We start from the raw sequence: 19,513 nt of genomic DNA on the forward strand, positions 1-19,513 counted from the left end.
TCCCCGCAGGGAACCTCTGCAGCACGAGGGCGAAAACCGTGAATACAAAGACTGAAATTACATGAAATAAAACATGAGCAGAAGAGACAAGCTCCTACAGCTTGGCCTGCAGGAGGAAAGATTGATGTTTACAGAACCAGTGACAATGATGAGGTATGAAGGGGAGGGGTTTAAGTCTCTGAAATTTTAGGCTTCCTATAAAATCCTGGTGGGTAAATGGAAATAACCCACTGGCTCCGGAATAAAGTGGGATTGTACAAGAATTTATATTACAAACAACTTCAGAAAGCAAAATACTCATGCAGAATTATCTGGAGTTTAGTCACGTGATCTTAAAGGCAGCTGAATGAGGTGGGCTGCTAAAGCCATGGCCTGACCACTAGATTGCATCACTTAGGGGCCCTTTTATTAAGCAGTGTTAAAACATAGCCTTAGTGCACCCTTATATGGGTCATTCTCGCACACTAAGGCCATTTTCACCACAGCTGTAAAAATGCTTTTTTTTATTTTTTGCATTAATGGCATTAGCATGAAGCCATTTTTCAAAATTACAGTGGGAGCACTAACCACCACCTATTTTGTAAGTGGTAAGAGCACCCATGTTATCTGTGCACTAATTGACTAGTGCAAGAATGTCCACTCTCCATCCCTAACATGCCCCTTAAATTCTTTTTTTTTAGTATGTGCAGATTGTAAAGTTACCATAGGATACCTGAGTGTGTCCTCCAGTATTCAATTTTCTTTTGTTGCATTAAGCACATATTATTGCCTAACACATTAAAAGGACCTCTTAGAGAGCTTGGGGTAGTGGGGAGGTAGAGCTGGAGCATGGTCTGTTTGGCCCCATCACAAAAAAAGATGTTCCCTTGCTCTGGATCAGATCATTCCCAAACCTCACTTATATTACAGCAGTAGTTGTTCAGTCCAAAGGGGATATTAAATGAGGGGTGGGGGTAGGGGGAGAAGAGTGAAGGATATGGTAAGAAAACACTAAACTAGACATTCTGAAGCTAGTAAGACTGGTTTTTGGGATATCCACAATGAATATACGTTGATAGATTTTAATACAACAGAGGCAGTGCATGCAACTCTCTCATATATATTCCCTGTAGTTATCCTGAAATCCAGACTGGTCGAGTGTATCTTAGGTACTAGATTTAGAACCAAAGAATGTACTAAACACATTAATGACATTTGATTTTTTGCAAAAAGAAAAAGTGTTTAAAGCAGTAAAGCTGGCATTGTTATTAGTCTGGAGATCCCAATACTCTCAATATCTAAAGTTGAGACACAATTATGAGCTCAAGGAGTTGGAAACATAGAACTTCAACAGGTTCACTTTATTCTGATGAAGACACAAAAACCACTAAGGTAGAGAAATCAAGAACTACTACAAAAACCATGGAAGGAGAAAGAAGTAGGGTTACAAAGAGGTCTTCCAACAAGAACACTCAAATGGGCATGAAGTCTTTACTTGAAATCAACAGCTAGGACTTGATATGGAGTTGTATTTTGGCAAGTGCTTGCCTCAGAGATCTGTTGATGTATAAACTAAAAAGTAATTCTTCTTTGAAAATAAGAGCAGCAAAGAATCATGCCTTAACAGACAGATTACTCATTGATTGTATGTCAAAACAAAGGGATCTGCTCATTGCAGTGCTATTTGAACAAATTATCGCTCTTTCATTGGAGAGACAAAAAAGCACTTGCTGAAACACAGTTCTTTGGCGGGTCCTAACTGCTGATTTTCGGTTCATTGAAGACTCACTTCATTGAAGATTTCATGCCCATTTGAATGTTCTTGTTGGAAGACCTCTGTACAACCCTACTTTCTTTTTTTCCTCACTTTATTCTATTAACATGTTTATCTAAGACAGCCTTTCACTTAGAATTTTTTTCTACCACACAAATTTTACATGAGATTGAGAAGATGAGTGCATGAGTTGTAGAACAATGTACTTTACATTTACTCCAAAAGGATTTAATAAAAGCTATGCTCCGGAAAGATTGTCAACTTACAAGATTATTTGCAGAAGATTGTACACAGCATGTTCTGACTGTACACAACTTTTATTAGCATGGCATTTTCAATCAGGAAATTCAAGGAAAAGCTATGCCCTTCATGGTTTCTGGTAAGCTACAGCTACTGAATATGGCTTCTTGCGACATGGCCACCAGCTGTAGCACTTCCGCTGCCTCTTGCTACCTACTCAAAATAAATATTATCTTTCCCCACAAATCTGTAAACTCACAGAATTGAAAAGCTGTCATGGAAATGGAAAAAAACAGTACCGTAATTTAGTTTTCAGGAAAATATTTACTGCACAACATTTTCAACTACACCCCCTTTCTTTCAAGGAGCAGAACTCAGAGGTAACTCCTCCCAAGACAGCAGAGAGACCCCTTGAAACAAGATCGAAGTAATACATGTGGGTGTAGAAAATATTGGTTAAAATGTGAAAGTTTTTTGTTTTGGCCTATTAGGCTTATATAGTTTTCTTATGCACTGACTAGACTGATATATCTTTTAGCACCAGGATTAAGGGCCAAGTCTGCACCAAGTCTGTTCACATTAAATTGTTCTTGGTGTTAATATCCTTCATCAGCCCAGGTAATGGTGTAGTTTGGGTATTTCTTCTTCAGCTTCTCTGTGGAGACAAAGTGATTCGCTCGACCAAAGCCCTGTAAGAGAATTAACATATAGTCAATAGTTTCTTTGGACATTTTTGTCATAATTTGTTTCATACAAGTACTTTGGACTGAAGCATGATTTCTAGGAAATAAAAAGAGCTAGGCTGACCTATGTCGTATTTCAGAAAGAAATTAAGACAGCACTATTCAACAGATTAATCTCCTAATCAGTTACCAGTTCTAAACTATTAACTCCATGCTGATAACTTGAGCAATACATGTACTGTACTAACTGTATTGTATTTTACTAATTGTAATCTGTAATTCACTGACTGTATTGTATCATCCTCGCCATTTGTATTCTGTAATTTGCTGACTGTCCAGCTCTCTTCACTGTGAACCGCCTAGAAGTCGTAAGATTATGGCGGTATAGAAGAAATAAAGTTATTATTATTATTCTGTAGCAACATTTAAAGGTGGCAACTTGTTCCTTCCATTTGAAGTGCATTGTCTAAACTCATGGTAACAAAGCAGCTTCTCATACTACCACTCTGCTCTACCAGCATCTTAGGACTCAGGCCTCGATTCTCAAAAAACGCTTTTCAAAACAGGCTGCTATCGCAGCCGTTCTGATGGTGATTTAAAAAAGTGAGTCATTCTCCAAAAAACACTCAAAGAAATGAGGTTGGCAGAGAGTAGCGATGACTCGCTAAATTTGCATGTGCCAATCACGGAATTGTTCTGATCCTCTTACCTCGTGTTTTAGTCGGTCTGTAAGTCTAGTCTAACCCATTATTTTTATTTTTAAATTGTATGTTTAAATATATGTTTATACTTATACCAATTTTGTACTTCGCTTAGTAAAATTAAATAAGCGATTCATCAAATTAAAATAAAATTTGAAACCTGATGGCCAGATAGCCAAACTTGTTGATGACCTCTAGATAACAAAGAAGCACTCGTCTCATGTCCAACCTGCTCCACAGCCAGTAGCCCCATGACTATTCTGGACTACAAGAAGAAGAGATGGACTCAGTCAGAGTCATAATGGTACTGCTTGCTGTGCCCTGTTCTCTTATGCATGCATGAGGCATGGAGAGTAACAGTCAGGGTTGTGATCCTGGGGTGGTCTTGGCGATTCAAAATAATGGAAAGCTCATCATAAAAAGAGATTATGTCTACCTTGATAATAACTTTTCCAGTAGATAAGTAAGTCATTCTAGACAAACAGGTTATCTCCCAATGGCTGCGAGCCATCTGCAGAAGGAATCCACTCTGGATTTTTTCTCTCAACCTCCTCTACTTCATTGGGAGCTCTACTGCCATCTGTAGTTAGTACCTAAGCAAATAGAGCTCCATCGACATCATCAAAGGGAGCTTTCCCAAGAATTAACTCCTCTGCTCAAATAAGCAACATGAAAACAACAAAGACATCAAAGGAGCTCAGAAGTACCCCTGAATGCAGCTGCAACATATATACAGAATTCTTCAAGGCCTGAAAGGGCTGACTGGCATCCAAGAATCAAACTTGGAAAAGCATAAGCAGAATGAGACTATAGGCAGGCATAGAAAGGACAGGGCAGGAGTCTAGAATGACTCATCAATATACTGGAAAAGATATTATCAAGGTAAGGACATAATGATGAGCTTTCTGAGCTTTCCATTATTTTTCCAGTGCAAGAGGTGAGTCATTCTAAACAAGCAGAATGTGCAAAAGCAGTCCCATAAGCCTAGGGTGGGCTGACTGCGCTGACCTCAAGATCGAGGACCAAAAGGCAGAGTCCCGTCTGGCAGCCACACTCAATTCTGTAAAATTTGGCAAATATGTGCAGAGTAAACCAAGTAGCTGCTTTACAAATCTCCTCCAGAAAGATCGCCTTAGCCTCGGCCCACGAGGAGGCCATACTCCTGGTCAAATGCGCCTTAACAGAAACAGGAGATGGTTTACTGCAAAAAATGTAGGCTGACGAAATGGCCTTACTGATCCATCTGGAAATAGTGGCCTTGGATGCAGGAGCGCCCTGCTTAGAAGAATGAGTCAGTACAAGCAGATGGTCAGAGAGGCGAAATTTGTGAACTCCAGATAACGCAGAAAAACTCTATGCACATCCAACTTCTTCAAAATGTGATCCTGCTTCTTAGAACCAGTAGGCTGAAAAACAGGCAAACACACTTCCTGATCAACCTGGAATGCACACACCACCTTCGGCAGAAACAAAGAACTATGCAGGGGAAAGAACCCAGTCTCCGAAATCCTCAAGAAAGGCCTGGAGCTCTGAGACATATCTTACTGAAGTAATGGTAATTAGAAAAAAACATCTTTAGCATGAGGTCCAAGAGGGAAACATCCGTCAGAGGTTCAAATGGAGGCTTTGTGAGGCCATACAGAACCAAGTTAAGGTTCCACGAAGGGAACGGTGGTTTAAATGGTTGTCTAATACAAAGAGGAACTTTCAGAAATCTGGCCACGTCAGGGTGAGACGCAAGCGAAGGACTATGGTCCCAGGCTCTGAAACAAGAGAGCCCCGCGACTAGGACCTGAAGGGAAGTCACAGTGAGGCCATTATCAAGGCCTGCCTGGAGAAAGGCAAGCACTACTGAAACCGGAGCAGAATATGTCTCCACATGTTCTTGGTCGCACCAATGTTGAAAAGTCTTCCACGCCTTAGTGTAGGCAGACACAGTAGTCAACTTCTTAGATTTCAGAAGAGTAGAAATGACAACCTCAGAATATCTTTTGAGCTCTAACACTTCGCACTTAATAGCCATGCCATAAGAGCAAAGTGATCCAGATCTTCCATTCAGACTGGACCCTGAGATTGAAAGTCTTGGAGAGTCCACGACTGCAGGCTGTGACTTATGCGCAGGCACATCAGATCTGCATAACATGGTCTGTGAGGCCAAATTGGAGTCACCAGAATGACCCTTCACTGATGAGTCGTAATTTGGCAAAGGACTCGACCTATCAAGGGCCAGGGAGGAAAAACATACCGAGCTCCCTATGGCCATGGCTGTACTAGAACATTTAGGCCTTCGCTTCCAGGCTTGGATCTTTAACTGAAGAATCGGGCGGCTTTGGAGTTCTTCGCTGTTGCCATGAGGTTGAAGTGAGGCCAATTTCAGCACCGCACAAAGGATTGAAATGCTGCAGAGGACAGCACCTGCTTGTCCGGATCCAAGGTCTGTCTGCTGAGGAAATCTGCTTGAACATTGTCAACTCCCACCACATGCACTGCTGAAAGGGTCTGGAGATGACGCTCTGCCCAGAGGAAGAGCAGGTAGGATTCCTGAGCCAAACAAGCACACTCTTGGATCCTCCCTGGCGATTGACATATGCTACCGCTGACGCATAGTTGCTCTGACTTCTTGGCCCTCCAGAGTCAGCTGCAATTTCACCAGAGCCAAGTGAATGGCTCATAGTTCCAAGCGGTTGATAGACTAGTTGAGAGGACATCCAACACCCCTGAATGGGATGACTGCAATGGGCTTCCCATTCGCAGAGACTGGCATCTGTCATTACAACCACCCAAGATGCAATCCACAGCGGCATACCCCTGGAGAGGGACTGCAGAAGAAGCTACCAGTTCATGCTAACCCAGGCCTTCAGAGTCCAAGGAAGAGCTGACTGCAACACATCCGTCTGTGGAGCCCAAGGAACCACATTTATTGTGGCCGCCATGGACCCCAGGACCAGAAGATAGTCCCACACCGATGGAACTGCTTTGTCCAGGAGACAAGAAATCTCAGAGCGCAACTTCTGTCTGCATGCCTCTGAAAGATAGACATAGCCAGTTGCTGTGTCGAACAAGACACCCAGGTATTCCAGGGTCTGCATCAGGGTCAATTTGCTTTTCCTATAATTCACAATCACATAAGATCATACAGCGCGTCAGTTACATAATCTTCTCCAGCTAAAAGAAGCTGAAGAGGCGGCTCCACAGCCTCATTTTCCAGGGTATGCAAGGACAAGCAAGCAAGCGCGTATCCTCTTTTCTTTTTCTGGAAAAAATTTGTATTTCTTTCCTTAAACCTTATGTATTATGGATTGTTTTTGTATATTGTATTGTTAAATTACTAAGTTTTAGACCAGGGGTGTCAAACTCAAATCACATAAGGGGCCAAAATCTAAAACACAGGCTAAGTCGTGGGACAGATTTTTTATTGCTGACACAAAGCGTGGGCCCCAGCAGCTGCTCCGACGCTCACAAGACTTCTGTGAGCATCGGATCAATCACCGCCGCTGCCAAAAACCACGCTGCACACAAGCAAAGGAGGGGGGTTAGTCTTAGTAGAAGTATAGGGATACAACCTTTCCAACCCTACGCTGGCTACAAAATAAATAAAAAAAGACTTTTCCTCACTTTTAGGATTTAGTTCACACTTGCTGTCTAACACCAGCTCTGGCAGGATACACATTTCAAATCTGACATATTGTAATCACAAAATAGAAATCCAGAGGGCTTCGGATTCGGGTCTCGGGGCGATGCAGAGGTATTTGGGGCCGAGGTCGAGGCCGACCTCGAGGCCGAGGTAGAGGGTTGGTCCGGGGCGAAAAGGTCCGCCATGCGGGCTTTTCTTCGACGGAGGGCCCGGTTCTGGAAAGTAGCACACTGGGGGCAGGAGTCAGTTGGATGAGCCGCCCCCAGGCAGAGGATGCACCGGCGATGCGGGTCTGTGATGGAAAGAAGCCGCTCACACCGGGTGCACTTTTTAAAGCCGGTCAAAGGCCGGGACATAGAATCGAAAGTAGCCGCGGCTCAAGTAGCCACGCGGCCACGGGGACCCGGAAGCCTCCGGGTCGTCAAAAACAAAGCAGGAATCAAGTTGAAAAGTAAAGAATTCGCGCACAGCGACTTAATCGAGAAAAAAACAAGAAAAAATTGCGGTGCTAGAAGGCAGTTGGGGCAGAGCCTGAAAAACACGACTTCTAGGCTCAGCGGAAAATTTTGAACTGGAGACCACGAGGGGATGCGCCCCCTAGTGGAGCAGCAGAGCAAACTTAAATCTTCAATCAAGTTTGCTTGAAAATGCTTCCGCATCGGGGCTCCGTAGATGACGTCACCCACATGTGAGAATATCATGCCTGCTTGTCCTGGGATAATAGAAAATAAAATTATTTTTTCTATCTTTTGTTGTCTGGTCATTTTGCTTTCAGTCCCAGTTTCTTTTTCCAGTGTCTGCTGTCCATTTTTTTCTCCTCTTCTCTCTTGCTCTCTCTCTGTCTCCAACATATTGATGTTTCCCTTTCAACTTTTCTCCTTTTTTCTTTTCTGCCTCTGTCCACTCAAATCTCACCCTCTTTCTCATCCTTCTCCTTTTTTAAATTTTCAGCTACCTATCAATTTTCCATCTTCAGATTCAACTTCTCTCCCTTTCTCTTCCCAACTGCCCCATCCCATATCTCCCTCTGTCTGCCTGCCTGCCTCCCTCCCCCTAGGTCCACCATGTCTCCCTTTCTCTTCCCAACGGTTCTCCCTTCAAATATCTTTTTCTCTCTTTCTCCACACTACCCCAGGTCCAACCTCTCTCCCTTCATCTCTCTCTCTTCACAGCCCAGCATGCCTTTCCTTTCAGTGCCGATCCCTCTCTCCTCACAGTCCGGTGTGTCTTTCCCTCCGGTGCCAGTCTGATATCACAGCCAAGCTGAGGAGTCTGCTGACCTCAGCGATTCAGCAGTGTTGTACGTGGCTCCCCTCCTGCTTTTCGCCAGCTGTGATCTGTCTCCAATGACGCACAACTTCCTGTTTCCACCCAGGTAGACCGCGGTGGATAGAAGGCAGGAGGGGGAACCACAGACAACACTGCCAAATAGCTGCCGAAGTCAGCAGACTTTCCAACGTGTTGGCGCAGGAGGGAGGACACGCTGGGCTCTGAGAAAGGGAAGTTTGGGAGTACTGCTGCTGGCCATATAAAAAGGACAGGCGGGCCGGATTCGGCCCATGGGCCTTGTGTTTGACACATGTGTGATAGATTGTAAGCCGCCTTGAAGGGCGGGATAGAAAATTTTAAATAAACCTGGAAACAAAGGATGCCACCGAGGCTGCTTTGACTCCCAAAGTTACTGCCTCAAAGAATCTTCTGAGAACCACATCCACACAGCAGTCCAGCATATTCTTAAGCATTGCACGACCCTCACTTGGAAGTAAGGTGGGTTTAGTCACCTGCGCTACCAAAGAGTCCACTTTAGGCTGACCAAAAAGCTGCTGACACACCTGCTACATAGGGTACAGACGAGACATAGCTCTTGCCACCCTAAGAGCACCTTCTGGATAGTCCCATTGCTCTGAGATCAGAATGCTCATATCAGAGTGCCAGGGAAAAGCTGAGGACTGAGCTTGTACTTCACAAAGGAGAGAGGAGTAGGTAGAAGGAGCCAGCTGAATTACTAAATTCAACTCTTGCAGAGTCTCTGATATGAAATCCGGCAAAGCAGCAGACTTGATAAAAGGTATGGACACGATTGATAAAAGGTATGGAAAATCTTTCATATGCTGAAAGATTGGAGAAATTGGGGCTCTTTAAGAACATAAGCATTGCTTCTGCTGGGTCAGACCAGAGGTCCATCATGCCCAGCAGACTGCCCACGCGGTGGCCCATCAGGTCCAGGACCTGTAGAGTATTTTTCTATCTATACCCTTCTATCCCTTTTTCCTTCAGGAAATTATCTAATCCTTTCTTGAACCCAGCTATCGTGCTCTGTCCTATCACACCCTCTGGAAGCTCATTCCAGGTGTCCACCACCCTTTGGGTGAAGAAGAACTTCCTAGCATTGGTTCTGAATCAGTCCCCTTTTAATTTTTCTGAGTGCCCTCTCGTTCTTGTAATTTTCAAAAGTTTGAAGAATCTGTCCCTCTCCACTTTCTCTATGCCCTTCATGATCTTATAAGTCTCTATCATGTCCCCTCTAAGTCTCCGCTTTTCCAGTGAAAAAAGCCCCAGTTTCTCTAGTCTTTCAGCATATGAAATGTTTTCCATACCTTTTATCAATCGTGCCGCTCTTTTCTGAACCCTCTCGAGTAACGCCATATCCTTCTTAAGGTACGGCGACCAATATTGGACGCACTACTCCATATGCGGGCGCACCATCACCCAATACAACAGCAGGATAACCTCTTTCGTTCTGTCTGTAATACCTTTCTTGAGAATATCTAGCATTCTATTCGCCTTCTTTGAGGCCGCTGTGCACTGTGCCGACGGATTCATTGTCTTGTCCACCATTACCCCCAAGTACTTTTCTAGGGTGCTCTCACCCATTTCCAGCCTTCTCTACATTAAATTTCATCTGCCATCTCACCGCCCACTCTTCTAGTTTATTCAGGTCCCTTTGTAAATCTTCACAGTCCTCTTTTTGTCCCAACTCCACTAAATTTAATGAGCATTTTGGTGTCGTCTGCAAATTTTATTACCTCACACTTCGTCCCTGTTTCTAGATCGTTTATGAATACATTGAACAGCAGCGGTCCGAGCACTGACCCCTGCAAACACCACTCGTGACCCTCCTCCAGTCAGAGTAGTGGCCCTTCACTCCTACCCTCTGCTTCCTACCCACCAACCAATTTTTTATCCATCTATGTACGTCTCCTTCCACCCCATGGCTCTTCAGTTTCCGTAGTAGGCGTTCATGGGGTACCTTGTCAAAGGCTTTTTGGAAATCCAAGTATACGATGTCTATGGGGTCCCCTTTGTCTATTTGTTTGTTAATTCCTTCGAAGAAGTGTAATAAGTTCGTTAGGCACGATCTTCCCTTGCAGAAGCCATGCTGGCTTGTTTTCATCAGTTTATTTCTTTCTAGATGCTCATCGATGCTGTATTTTATCAGCGCTTCCGCCATCTTCCCCGGAACCGGGGTCAGACTTACCGGTCTGTAGTTCCCCGGGTCACCACTTGATCCCTTTTTGAAGATGGGCAAAACATTTGCTATCTTCCAATCCTCCAGGATCACACCTGTACTCAGGGATAGGTTACAAACCTCCTGTAGTAGTTCTGCTACTTTCCTCCTTTAGTTCTTTCAAAACCCTGGGGTGGATTCCGTCCGGCCCCGAGATTTATCACTTTTTTATCTATCTATCTATCTATGTACGGCTTCGAGGCTTACCTCCATTGATGTTAATTTCTCTACCTGGTCCCCTGTGAAGATTTTTTCAGGTTCCAGCACGTTGGATGTATCCTCCTTTGTAAATACTGATGAAAAGAACATGTTTAGTCTATCCGCCACCTCTTTTTTCTCCTTCACCACTCCTTTTCTATCTCCGTCATCCAGCGGTCCCACCTCCTCCCTAGTCAACAGCTTCCCTTTAACATATCTGAAGAACGGCTTGAAATTTCCTGCTTCCCTGGCTAGCATCTCTTCATATTCTCTTTTTGCTCTTCTAACCATGCGGTGACATTCTTTTTGATGCTTCCTGTGCTCTTTCCAGTTCTCCCTGGTTTTGTCCTTTTTCCATTTCCGGAATGAATGTTTCTTATCTCCTATCACTTTTTTCACTTCTTTGGTTATCCACGCCGGGTTTCTAGTTCGGTTCTTTTTGCATCCTTTTCTATATCTGGGGATGTACAGATTTTGCGCTTCACTCACCGTGTCCTTGAATAGTGACCAGGCTTGCTCTACAGTCTGGGATTTCTTTGAGTTGTTCCTAAGTTTCTTTCGTACCATTACTCTCATTGCTTGGTAGTTACCTTTCTTGAAGTTTAACGTTGTCACTGCGGTTCTCTTCCCTTTCGATATGCCTACTTCAACTTTGAACTTGATCACGTTGTGATCGCTGTTTCCCAACGGTCCCACTACTTCCACTTCCTTTGCAGGTCCTCTTAGCCCATTGAGGATAAGGTCCAGAGTGGCATTTCCTCTCGTCGGTTCTCTTACAAGCTGCTCCATGAAGCAGTCCTGTATTGCCTCCATGAATCAGGTCTCCCTAGCATATTTTGAGTTTCCAAGACTTCAGTCTATCCCGGGATAGTTGAAGTCTCCCATAACAATCGTGTTACCGCTTTTGCATTCTCGTCTACAAGATCATGAAGGGCATGGAAAAAGTGGAGAGGGACAGATTCTTCAAACGTTCAAAAACTACCAGAACGAGAGGGCATTCAGAAAAATTAAGAGGGGACAGATTCAGAACCAATGCTAGGAAGTTCTTCTTCACCCAAAGGGTGGTGGACACCTGGAATGCACTTCCAGAGGGTGTGATAGGACAGAGTACGGCTTTGGGGTTCAAGAAGGGATTAGATAATTTCCTGGAGGAAAAGGGGATAGAAGGGTATAGGTAGAGGATTACTATACAGGTCCTGGACTTGATGGGTCGCTGCGTGAGCGGACAGCTGGGCATGATGGACCTCTGGTCTGACCCAGCAGAGGCACTGCTTATGTTCTTAATTAAACACAAAACAATGGGATCATCCTGAGGTTTAAAAGCCATAGAAGGAAAGACTTGGCATACTGTTCCGAGTCCTCTGCCACAGGAAAATCGTCCCCGGAATACAAGGGATCTGCAAACTGATCATCAAAAGCATCACCCAAATCAGGGTCAGCTAATTCAGGAAGAGCAGCTGACTGAGAGATAAGTGGGACTGTGCACGGAAGGCACAGCTATCCTGAAATGAATTCCACAAATATTTAATAAATTCCGAGACGGTCTCTGGTCCCTGGGGAATAGTCACAGATGACTTGACCTTGTGTTTTTTAGGCTGCGGGGGTGTCTTGTTCTTTCATATAGAACCTTCAGCCTTACTGAGCCTGAAAAAAAGAAATTGCCGCCCCAATGGGCTAGCCACACGTTAAGTCACCTGCTTTGGCAGGGGAGAGGATAAGCATGGTGCTGCTGCCTATCCCAGCTGCACCATGTGGCACATGGAGCAAGGTCGCTCTGGAAGCACTAAATTTGAGCAATCCTGACAAAGATTTGAAATAGAAGAGCCCAAGGACTCCATTCCAACAAGCTTTGAGACAAAAATTGTAGTTTTGGAAGAGCAGGGAAGTTTTGAAAAAAGAACCTAAATCCAAGATGGCCATTGCTAAGAAATTCACACCAAAATTGTGATATTTTTCACAGTGAGAAAAGTACAAAAACGGCGATTTTAGGATTTTCTAGGTGGAGGAACCCAGGGAACATGCAGAAACCCTTAAAATGCTGAAATTCAGACCCCCTTCCCCCCTTTCAATTCACCTCAGTTTGTCAGCTGCTGGAAATGTGCTGCAACTTGTCTCAGCTCTCTTACAGTAACTGAAATCAGAGAATCACTGCCTAACGCTGATCTTCGAGCTGCAAGCCAGAAACAGTGTCTGACCACACCCCCATCTCCACAGACACGTTAAGGCAGTGTCTCTCAAACTTTCTTGAGCTGGGGCACCCTAAAGGTAATGGCTATGGCTTGAAGCACCCAGAAGTGTGTGGACATCGCGGTGATGACATCACGCGTATGCATGACATCATCACATCAATGTCTGCACGTGTGCAGAAGCCCTCCAGATGGGCCCTGAGATGCCAGTAGGGGAGCCAGCAGGGAAGAAGGCCATAGAGGAGAGGCACTGGCGCCAGCTGATTGCCTACAGCAGTGTTTCTCAACTACTTCAAGCTATGTACCCCCCTAAGTCTAACAAACATCAACTGAGTACCCCAACCACGGATCTCCCTAGGCCCACTCAAGCTCTGCCCCAGATCCCTTCCCCTTTACTAATTGTAATGCAATTTTTCCATTCATTTTTCATATGCACACAATACACACAGCAGATATAAATTCTGAAAACACATTTCAATCACCATATTGAAAATAAAATCATTTTACCTACTGGCAATCCTCTACAGCAGGGGTACCCACACTTTTTGGGCTTGCGAGCTACTTTTTAAATGACCAAGTCAAAATGATCTACCAACAATAAAATTTTAAAAAAACACAACGCACACTGTACGCATAGAAAATGTTAATCATCATTCCTATTCCAGGGTTTTCAAAGAGGTCAAAGCAGATGACTCTATGCACTATCACCTCAGTAACAACCATACAAAAATAGACAAATATACCCCCCTCCCTTTTTACTAAACCACGTTAGCAGTTTTTAATGCAGGGAGCTGCGCTGAATGCCCAGCGCTGCTCTCGACACTCCTAGGCTCCCTGCGCTAAAAACCTCTATTGCAGTTTAGTAAAAGGGGACCTTAGTGTAAAATATAGATAGCAGATATAAATTCAGACACATTTTGATCACTAAATTTAAAATAAAATCATTTTCCCTACCTTGTCTGGTGATTTCATGATTCTCTGGTTGCACTTTCTTCTTCTGACTGTGCATACAATCTTTCTTCCCTTCTTTTAGCCTGTATGCTGCTTCTCCTCCAGACCTCATTCCTTCCCCCCAACTTTTCCTTCCTCTTCCCTGCCCTTTCTTTCTCTCTGCCTCCCTTTCATTTTTTTCTGTTTCTCTTCTTTCCTTCTGTCTCCCTGCCTGCCCTTTTTCTTTCTTTCTCCCTGCCCTCCCCCAAGCCACTGCCACTGCCATTACCATCGGGGACCAGGACCCAAACACCACCAATAACAGGCCCCAAGCTCTCCCTGCTTCGGCCAACCAGCATTCCTCTGCCCGACGTTAATTCTGCCGTCGGGAAGAGGAAGGCTGATCAGCCCAAGATCGTGATCAACCTATTGGGGGAAATGCTGCCGGGTCCTGCCTTCGCGGAAACAGAAAGTAGGCAGGACCCGGCAGCAAGAAGAGCAAATGCTTCACTAACCTGTCTCCCGCATTAGCCCGTAGCGAACGCTTGCTTCAGGGCTCTCAACATGTGCGCGCCGGCTTCCCTTCTCCCCTCCTCCCCCCGGACATAACTTCCGGTTTCGGAGGGAAGAGAAGAGAAGCCGGCACGCACACGTTAGAGCCCGGAGCATAAGTTCGCTACGGGCTGAAATCTCCAAGCCGGTTTTTTGTTCAGCAGCGGCAGATGACAGCTGGGCGGATCGCCCAACTAAAAGGCCCTAGGGAGAAAGAACACTGGAGAGGAAGGCTGATCGGCCCGTAGATCAGGACGGGAACACGAGTCTATCACGGAGCCCGGGATAGGCTCCGCGATCGACTCGCGTTGCCTTCCTGAGCTACTGGTCGATCGCGATCGACGCGTTGGGCACTCCTGCTCTACAGGCTGCTGTAATTAGCTTTAAAAGTGAGACTGGGAGGCCAGGGGGGAAGCTGAAGCAAGCTAGAGAGAAGGGCAAAATATGCAGACCTTTGACAAATCGGGCAGCGCTGGCGCTGTACCGTGTAGGGAAGCCAGCTGGCAGGCGTCTCTCTTTCTCTTCAGTGTGCCATGGCACATTTGGAATCTCAGGAGGCACACAGTTTGAGATACACTGCGTTAAGGGAAGGGTGGAGGCAAAAAATGCAGCCGGTACCCTGCGAGACACCACTGAGTCTCCTAATGGCACCTAACAGTCTGCACTTAAACAGACTGTTAAACAGTGGGTGAGGAAAAAACAGGGATGGCCCCAAGCTGCAAAGAAACAAATGCAGGATGGCTAACAGAGATCAGCCTGTCATCTGCAGAACGGAATTTGCTTCTGCTTCAAGCACAAAGGCAATCCCGGAAAGGGTCAAAAAACACCAAAGAAAATAAGAAAAAGGGGAGAACAGAAACACTCCTTCAGGCTTGCATTCAGAAGGGCAAACCACAAATGGCAGTAGAGCTCACAGTGAAGTAGAGGAGGGTCAGAGAAAAAATCTGGAGTGAGTTCCTTCTGCAGATGGCTCATGGCCATTGTGAGATAACTCGCTTGTATAGAATGACTCACCTATTGCATTGGAATATGCATTGAGTTAATCAAATAAAGTAGTTGCTTATTGTAATAGGTGTTATCCGGGGACAGCAGGCAGATATTTTCACGTGTGGATGACATCATCCACGGAGCCTAGTACGGATAGCGGTAAAAGTGTATTGCCACTTTAAGTTTTTAGAAACTTTGTGACTGTCTGCACCGTGCATCCGCGAGTACCTTCCTGTCCGATGCTGGCTTAAGGTACCTTAGTTCCATAAGCAAACTAGGAAGCCAACCAGGGGAGGTGGTAGAGATGTGAAAATATCTTCCTGCTGTCCCCAGACAACACCTGTTATGGTAAGTAATTGTGCTTTATGAGATGGAGGGAGAGTTGGTCATTAGGAAGAAAATACAGTCATGTGAAAAAAATTAGGACACCCCAAGAAATATTCAGTTTTGCGTTGCACTCATCTGTGTTAGAGATACCCAGGGAACCCTTTATTCTCAAGGGCATTCCACTGAGAGCAAAGTTCCACTTTTTTAGCGCCTCTCCAGACCGGCACAGTTCACTGAGGGAATGTCTGTGTCATGGTATGGTTTACCCTGTCTCTAATGTTAACAATATATTTTTTTTTAATGTATTATTTTTGTACACCGCCTTGAATTGAAAGACATTTGTGTAGTATATAAAAATAAACTTATGTTATGTTATTGCGTAAGAAATGTTCACATATCGATGTCAAATCTTTTTTTTTATTTATCTCTGGAAAAGAAAGTGATGTAATTGCAGGTAAACAACAAAAAATTTCCTTGATTTACTCATAAAACTCCTCAATGCAGAATTCTTTTGGCTGTGAGATGTTTGAGGTGTTTCTTGCATGTACAGCCCGTTTCAAATCACTCCACAGCATCTCAATGGGATTAAGATCAAGACTTTGACTCAGCCACTCCAGAACTCTCCATTTCTTAGTTTTCAGCCAGTCTTTGATGGATTTACTGGTATGTTTTGGGTCATTGTCGTGTTGCAGGGTCCAGTTCCACTTCAGCTTAATTTTTTTACAGATGGCCTCGCATTTGCCTCAAGCACCCTTTGATACATGGTAGAATTCATGGTGAATTCTATGATGGTGAGCTGGCCAGGACCTGCTGCAGCAAAGCATCCCCAAACCATAACACTTCCACCTCCATACTTCACAGTTGGTATGAGGTTCTTTTCCTGGAATGCTGTATTTGGTGTATGCCAAACATGTCCTCTTTTCTGGTGTCCAAATTATTCAATTTTAGACTCATCTGTCCATAGAACACTATTCCAGAAGTCCTGGTGTTTGTCTGTGTTCTCTCTGGCAAACTTCAGTCTAGCCTTGATGTTTCTCTTAGAGAGCAAAGGTTCCTCCTTGCACACTTCCCATGCAAGTTAAATTTGTGCAGTCTCTTTTTGATTATAGAGGCATGCACTTTCACATCAACAGTAGCAAGAGCCTGCTGTAGGTCCCATGATGACATTTTAGGGGGTTTGGAGATTTCTTTTAGCATCTTGCAGTCTGCTCTGGGGGTCAACTTGCTTGGACGGCCAGATCTGGGCATGTTGGCAGTTGTTTGGAAAGTCCTCCATTTGTACACTATTTTCCGGACCGTGGAATGGCTAATGTCAAATTCTTTCAAGATCTTTTTAAATCCCTTGCCAGACTTATAAGCTGCTACAATCTTCATTCTGAAGGCCTCAGACAGCTCTTTTGATCTCACCATGGTGTTCACTCTCACCGCAGCAGTCAAGAGCACACCAAACTAAATGTCTGAGGTTTTTTTGTGTGCTTACCATCTCAGCGTCTACATACCCTTTATGTCTATTATTTTTAGAGGTGTTATGTCCTGTGTTACCATCCGTAGCAGTAGTGCATGTTTTGGACGTCAAGCCTGTTGACGTAGTTGACGCTATCTGGCGCTGATATTTTTTTTTCCTTTCAAATACACTATTGGCGTCCCTTTGCTGCAGTGAGCAGAGGAGTGGAATTTGTTAAATTTCAACTAATGAGCTTCAGAAGGTACCCTTCCGTTTTGCCTTAAATCACTTTAATATTAGTTTAAAAATTGTTTGAGTGCTATTTTTAATTGTTAAATATAATGTTCCTTTGGGGTTTGTGTTTCAGAGACTGACACCCAGTATAGAAGACTGTTGTCTTTTAAAGACTTTGTTTGGCTTCCTGAAGAAATACTGAAACATGGCACATCGATGCCAAAGAACTTTACATAATAAAATAAGTGCTGTTGTTTCAACATTTGATGCTTTGCACTATATTTATAACTTTTCATGTAGAAGTACTTCAATGATTGGGTGGTGAGGTTTTTGGGGACTTTGATCCCTTTTTCCTCCATGTCTCTGAGTACAACCTTTCCACATATGAGAATTTGAATTATATACTTTTTTGACAGTCACTTTGAGCTTATTTAAGTGTTTCATGTAAGTGCGTTACTTATTACTGTGAGGTTTAAGTAGGGCAAAAACCTCCTTCAAAATGCTGAGAAACGATGTTCTAATCATGTGCACCTGAAGTGATACACCTGTGTGTGATCTGAGCCACTTTAAGTGGGTGGATATGTGTGGGTGTCCTAATTTATTCCTCAGTTAGAATATACATTTTTGTGGATATCTTTTGTTTCATGAGTAAATCATGGAAACGTTTTGTTGTTTACCTGCAATTACATCACTTTCTTTTCCAGAGATATATAAAAAAAGATTTTACATCAATATGTGAACATTTCTTAAGAAAAAACTGAATATTTCATGGGGTGTCCTAATTTTTTCACAGTACTGTAAATTCTGTAATACTGCTTGGCCAAAATAACCATCTCGTCTGGAATAGGATTTTAGACAGTAATGAGATGTGAATGTGTGAATTGAGGACCAAGTAGCTGCTTTGCAAATTTCATCAATGGGAGTGGAACGTAAGAAAGCTACTGATGCTACAATACCTTGTTCTATGTGTGCTGTAACGTGTACCTCAAGCTGCAGCCCAGCCTGAGCATAGCAGAAGGAAATAAAGGCCACCATATGTGGAAATAATTCTCTTGTTACAGGCCGGCCCAGTTTGATAGATCAAAAGAAATGATCAGTTGAGGTGAAGTCCTGAGTGGCTTAGTCCTTTGTATGTAGTAAGCCAAGGCAAGCTTACAGTTCAATGTATGAAGAGCTATTTATCCAGGATGGGAATGAGGCTTTGGGAAGAAGACTGGCAGCACAATGGATTGATTCAAGTGAAATTCCGTGATTACTTTTGGAAGGAATTTTGGATGGGTCCGGAGAACCACTTTATCATGATGAAAAACTGTATGGTGGTTCAGAAACCAATGCCTGAAGCTCACTCACTCTACAGAAGAAAGTGAAAGAAATCAAGAAGACCACTTTCCAAGTGAGAAACTTAAAAGGAGTACATGGCAGTGGTTCAAACGGTGGTTTCATCAAACAGCCGAGGACTACATTAAGATCCCAAACAACTGGAGGTGGCTTGAGTGGAGGTTTGGAGTTCATAAACCTTTCATAAACCTGGAAAAAAAGAGGATGAGTGGCTAGAGATTTATTATTGACATAACATGGAAAGCATTTAATAGCATTGAGGTGAACTCTGACTGAAGTGGTTTTCAGTCCAGAATTGGATAAATGGAGAAGATAATCTAACACTGAACAGAGAGGAGGAAGAATCCAGGTGATGAAGAGTACACCACAAATTGAAGCGAGTCCAGTTCTGTTAATAGCATTGCTGAGTAGAAGGTTTTCTGGAAGCAACTATAATGGCTTGTACTAAGTCAGAAAGATGAAAATCTGCTAGAGTCAGACTGAAAGGTACCAAGCTGTCAGATGCAGAAATTGCAGGTTGGGATGTAACAAGAGGTCTTTGACTCTGAGTGAGCAGAAATGGAAAGGTTTGTAAGGAAATTGGATCCTTGGAACTCAGCTGAAGTACAAGGGAGAACCAAAATGTTTCTACCGCCTCCGAATGATTAGATCACTTGCCACTTTATTAGATCAATTTTCTTTAAATATTCTTATCCATTTGCTTGTCATTTCATGTTTAGACTACAGCAATGCATTATATAAAGGCATCACTAAGAAAGAAATAAAAATTCTTCAAATTCTTCAAAATACTGCCATTAA

At 43.8% G+C, this 19,513-nt stretch overlaps 1 protein-coding gene across 2 annotated transcripts in view; it reads right to left on the reverse strand.

The window, feature by feature from the left end:
• Positions 1–1,319: 1,319 nt before the first annotated feature.
• PHPT1 (phosphohistidine phosphatase 1) overlaps positions 1,320–19,513 on the reverse strand; it is a 37,199-nt gene continuing 19,005 nt past the window's right edge. For both annotated transcript variants that reach the window (XM_033960272.1, XM_033960271.1), the window contains exon 3: positions 1,320–2,682. Coding sequence is in view for 1 of the 2 variants with exons in the window: in XM_033960271.1 (XP_033816162.1) it covers positions 2,590–2,682 (93 nt within the window). In the remaining variant the exon portion in view is untranslated. The remainder of the gene's footprint in view (positions 2,683–19,513) is intronic.

Source organism: Geotrypetes seraphini, chromosome 10 (genome assembly GCF_902459505.1).
Source record: "Geotrypetes seraphini chromosome 10, aGeoSer1.1, whole genome shotgun sequence".
NCBI lineage: Eukaryota > Metazoa > Chordata > Amphibia > Gymnophiona > Dermophiidae > Geotrypetes > Geotrypetes seraphini.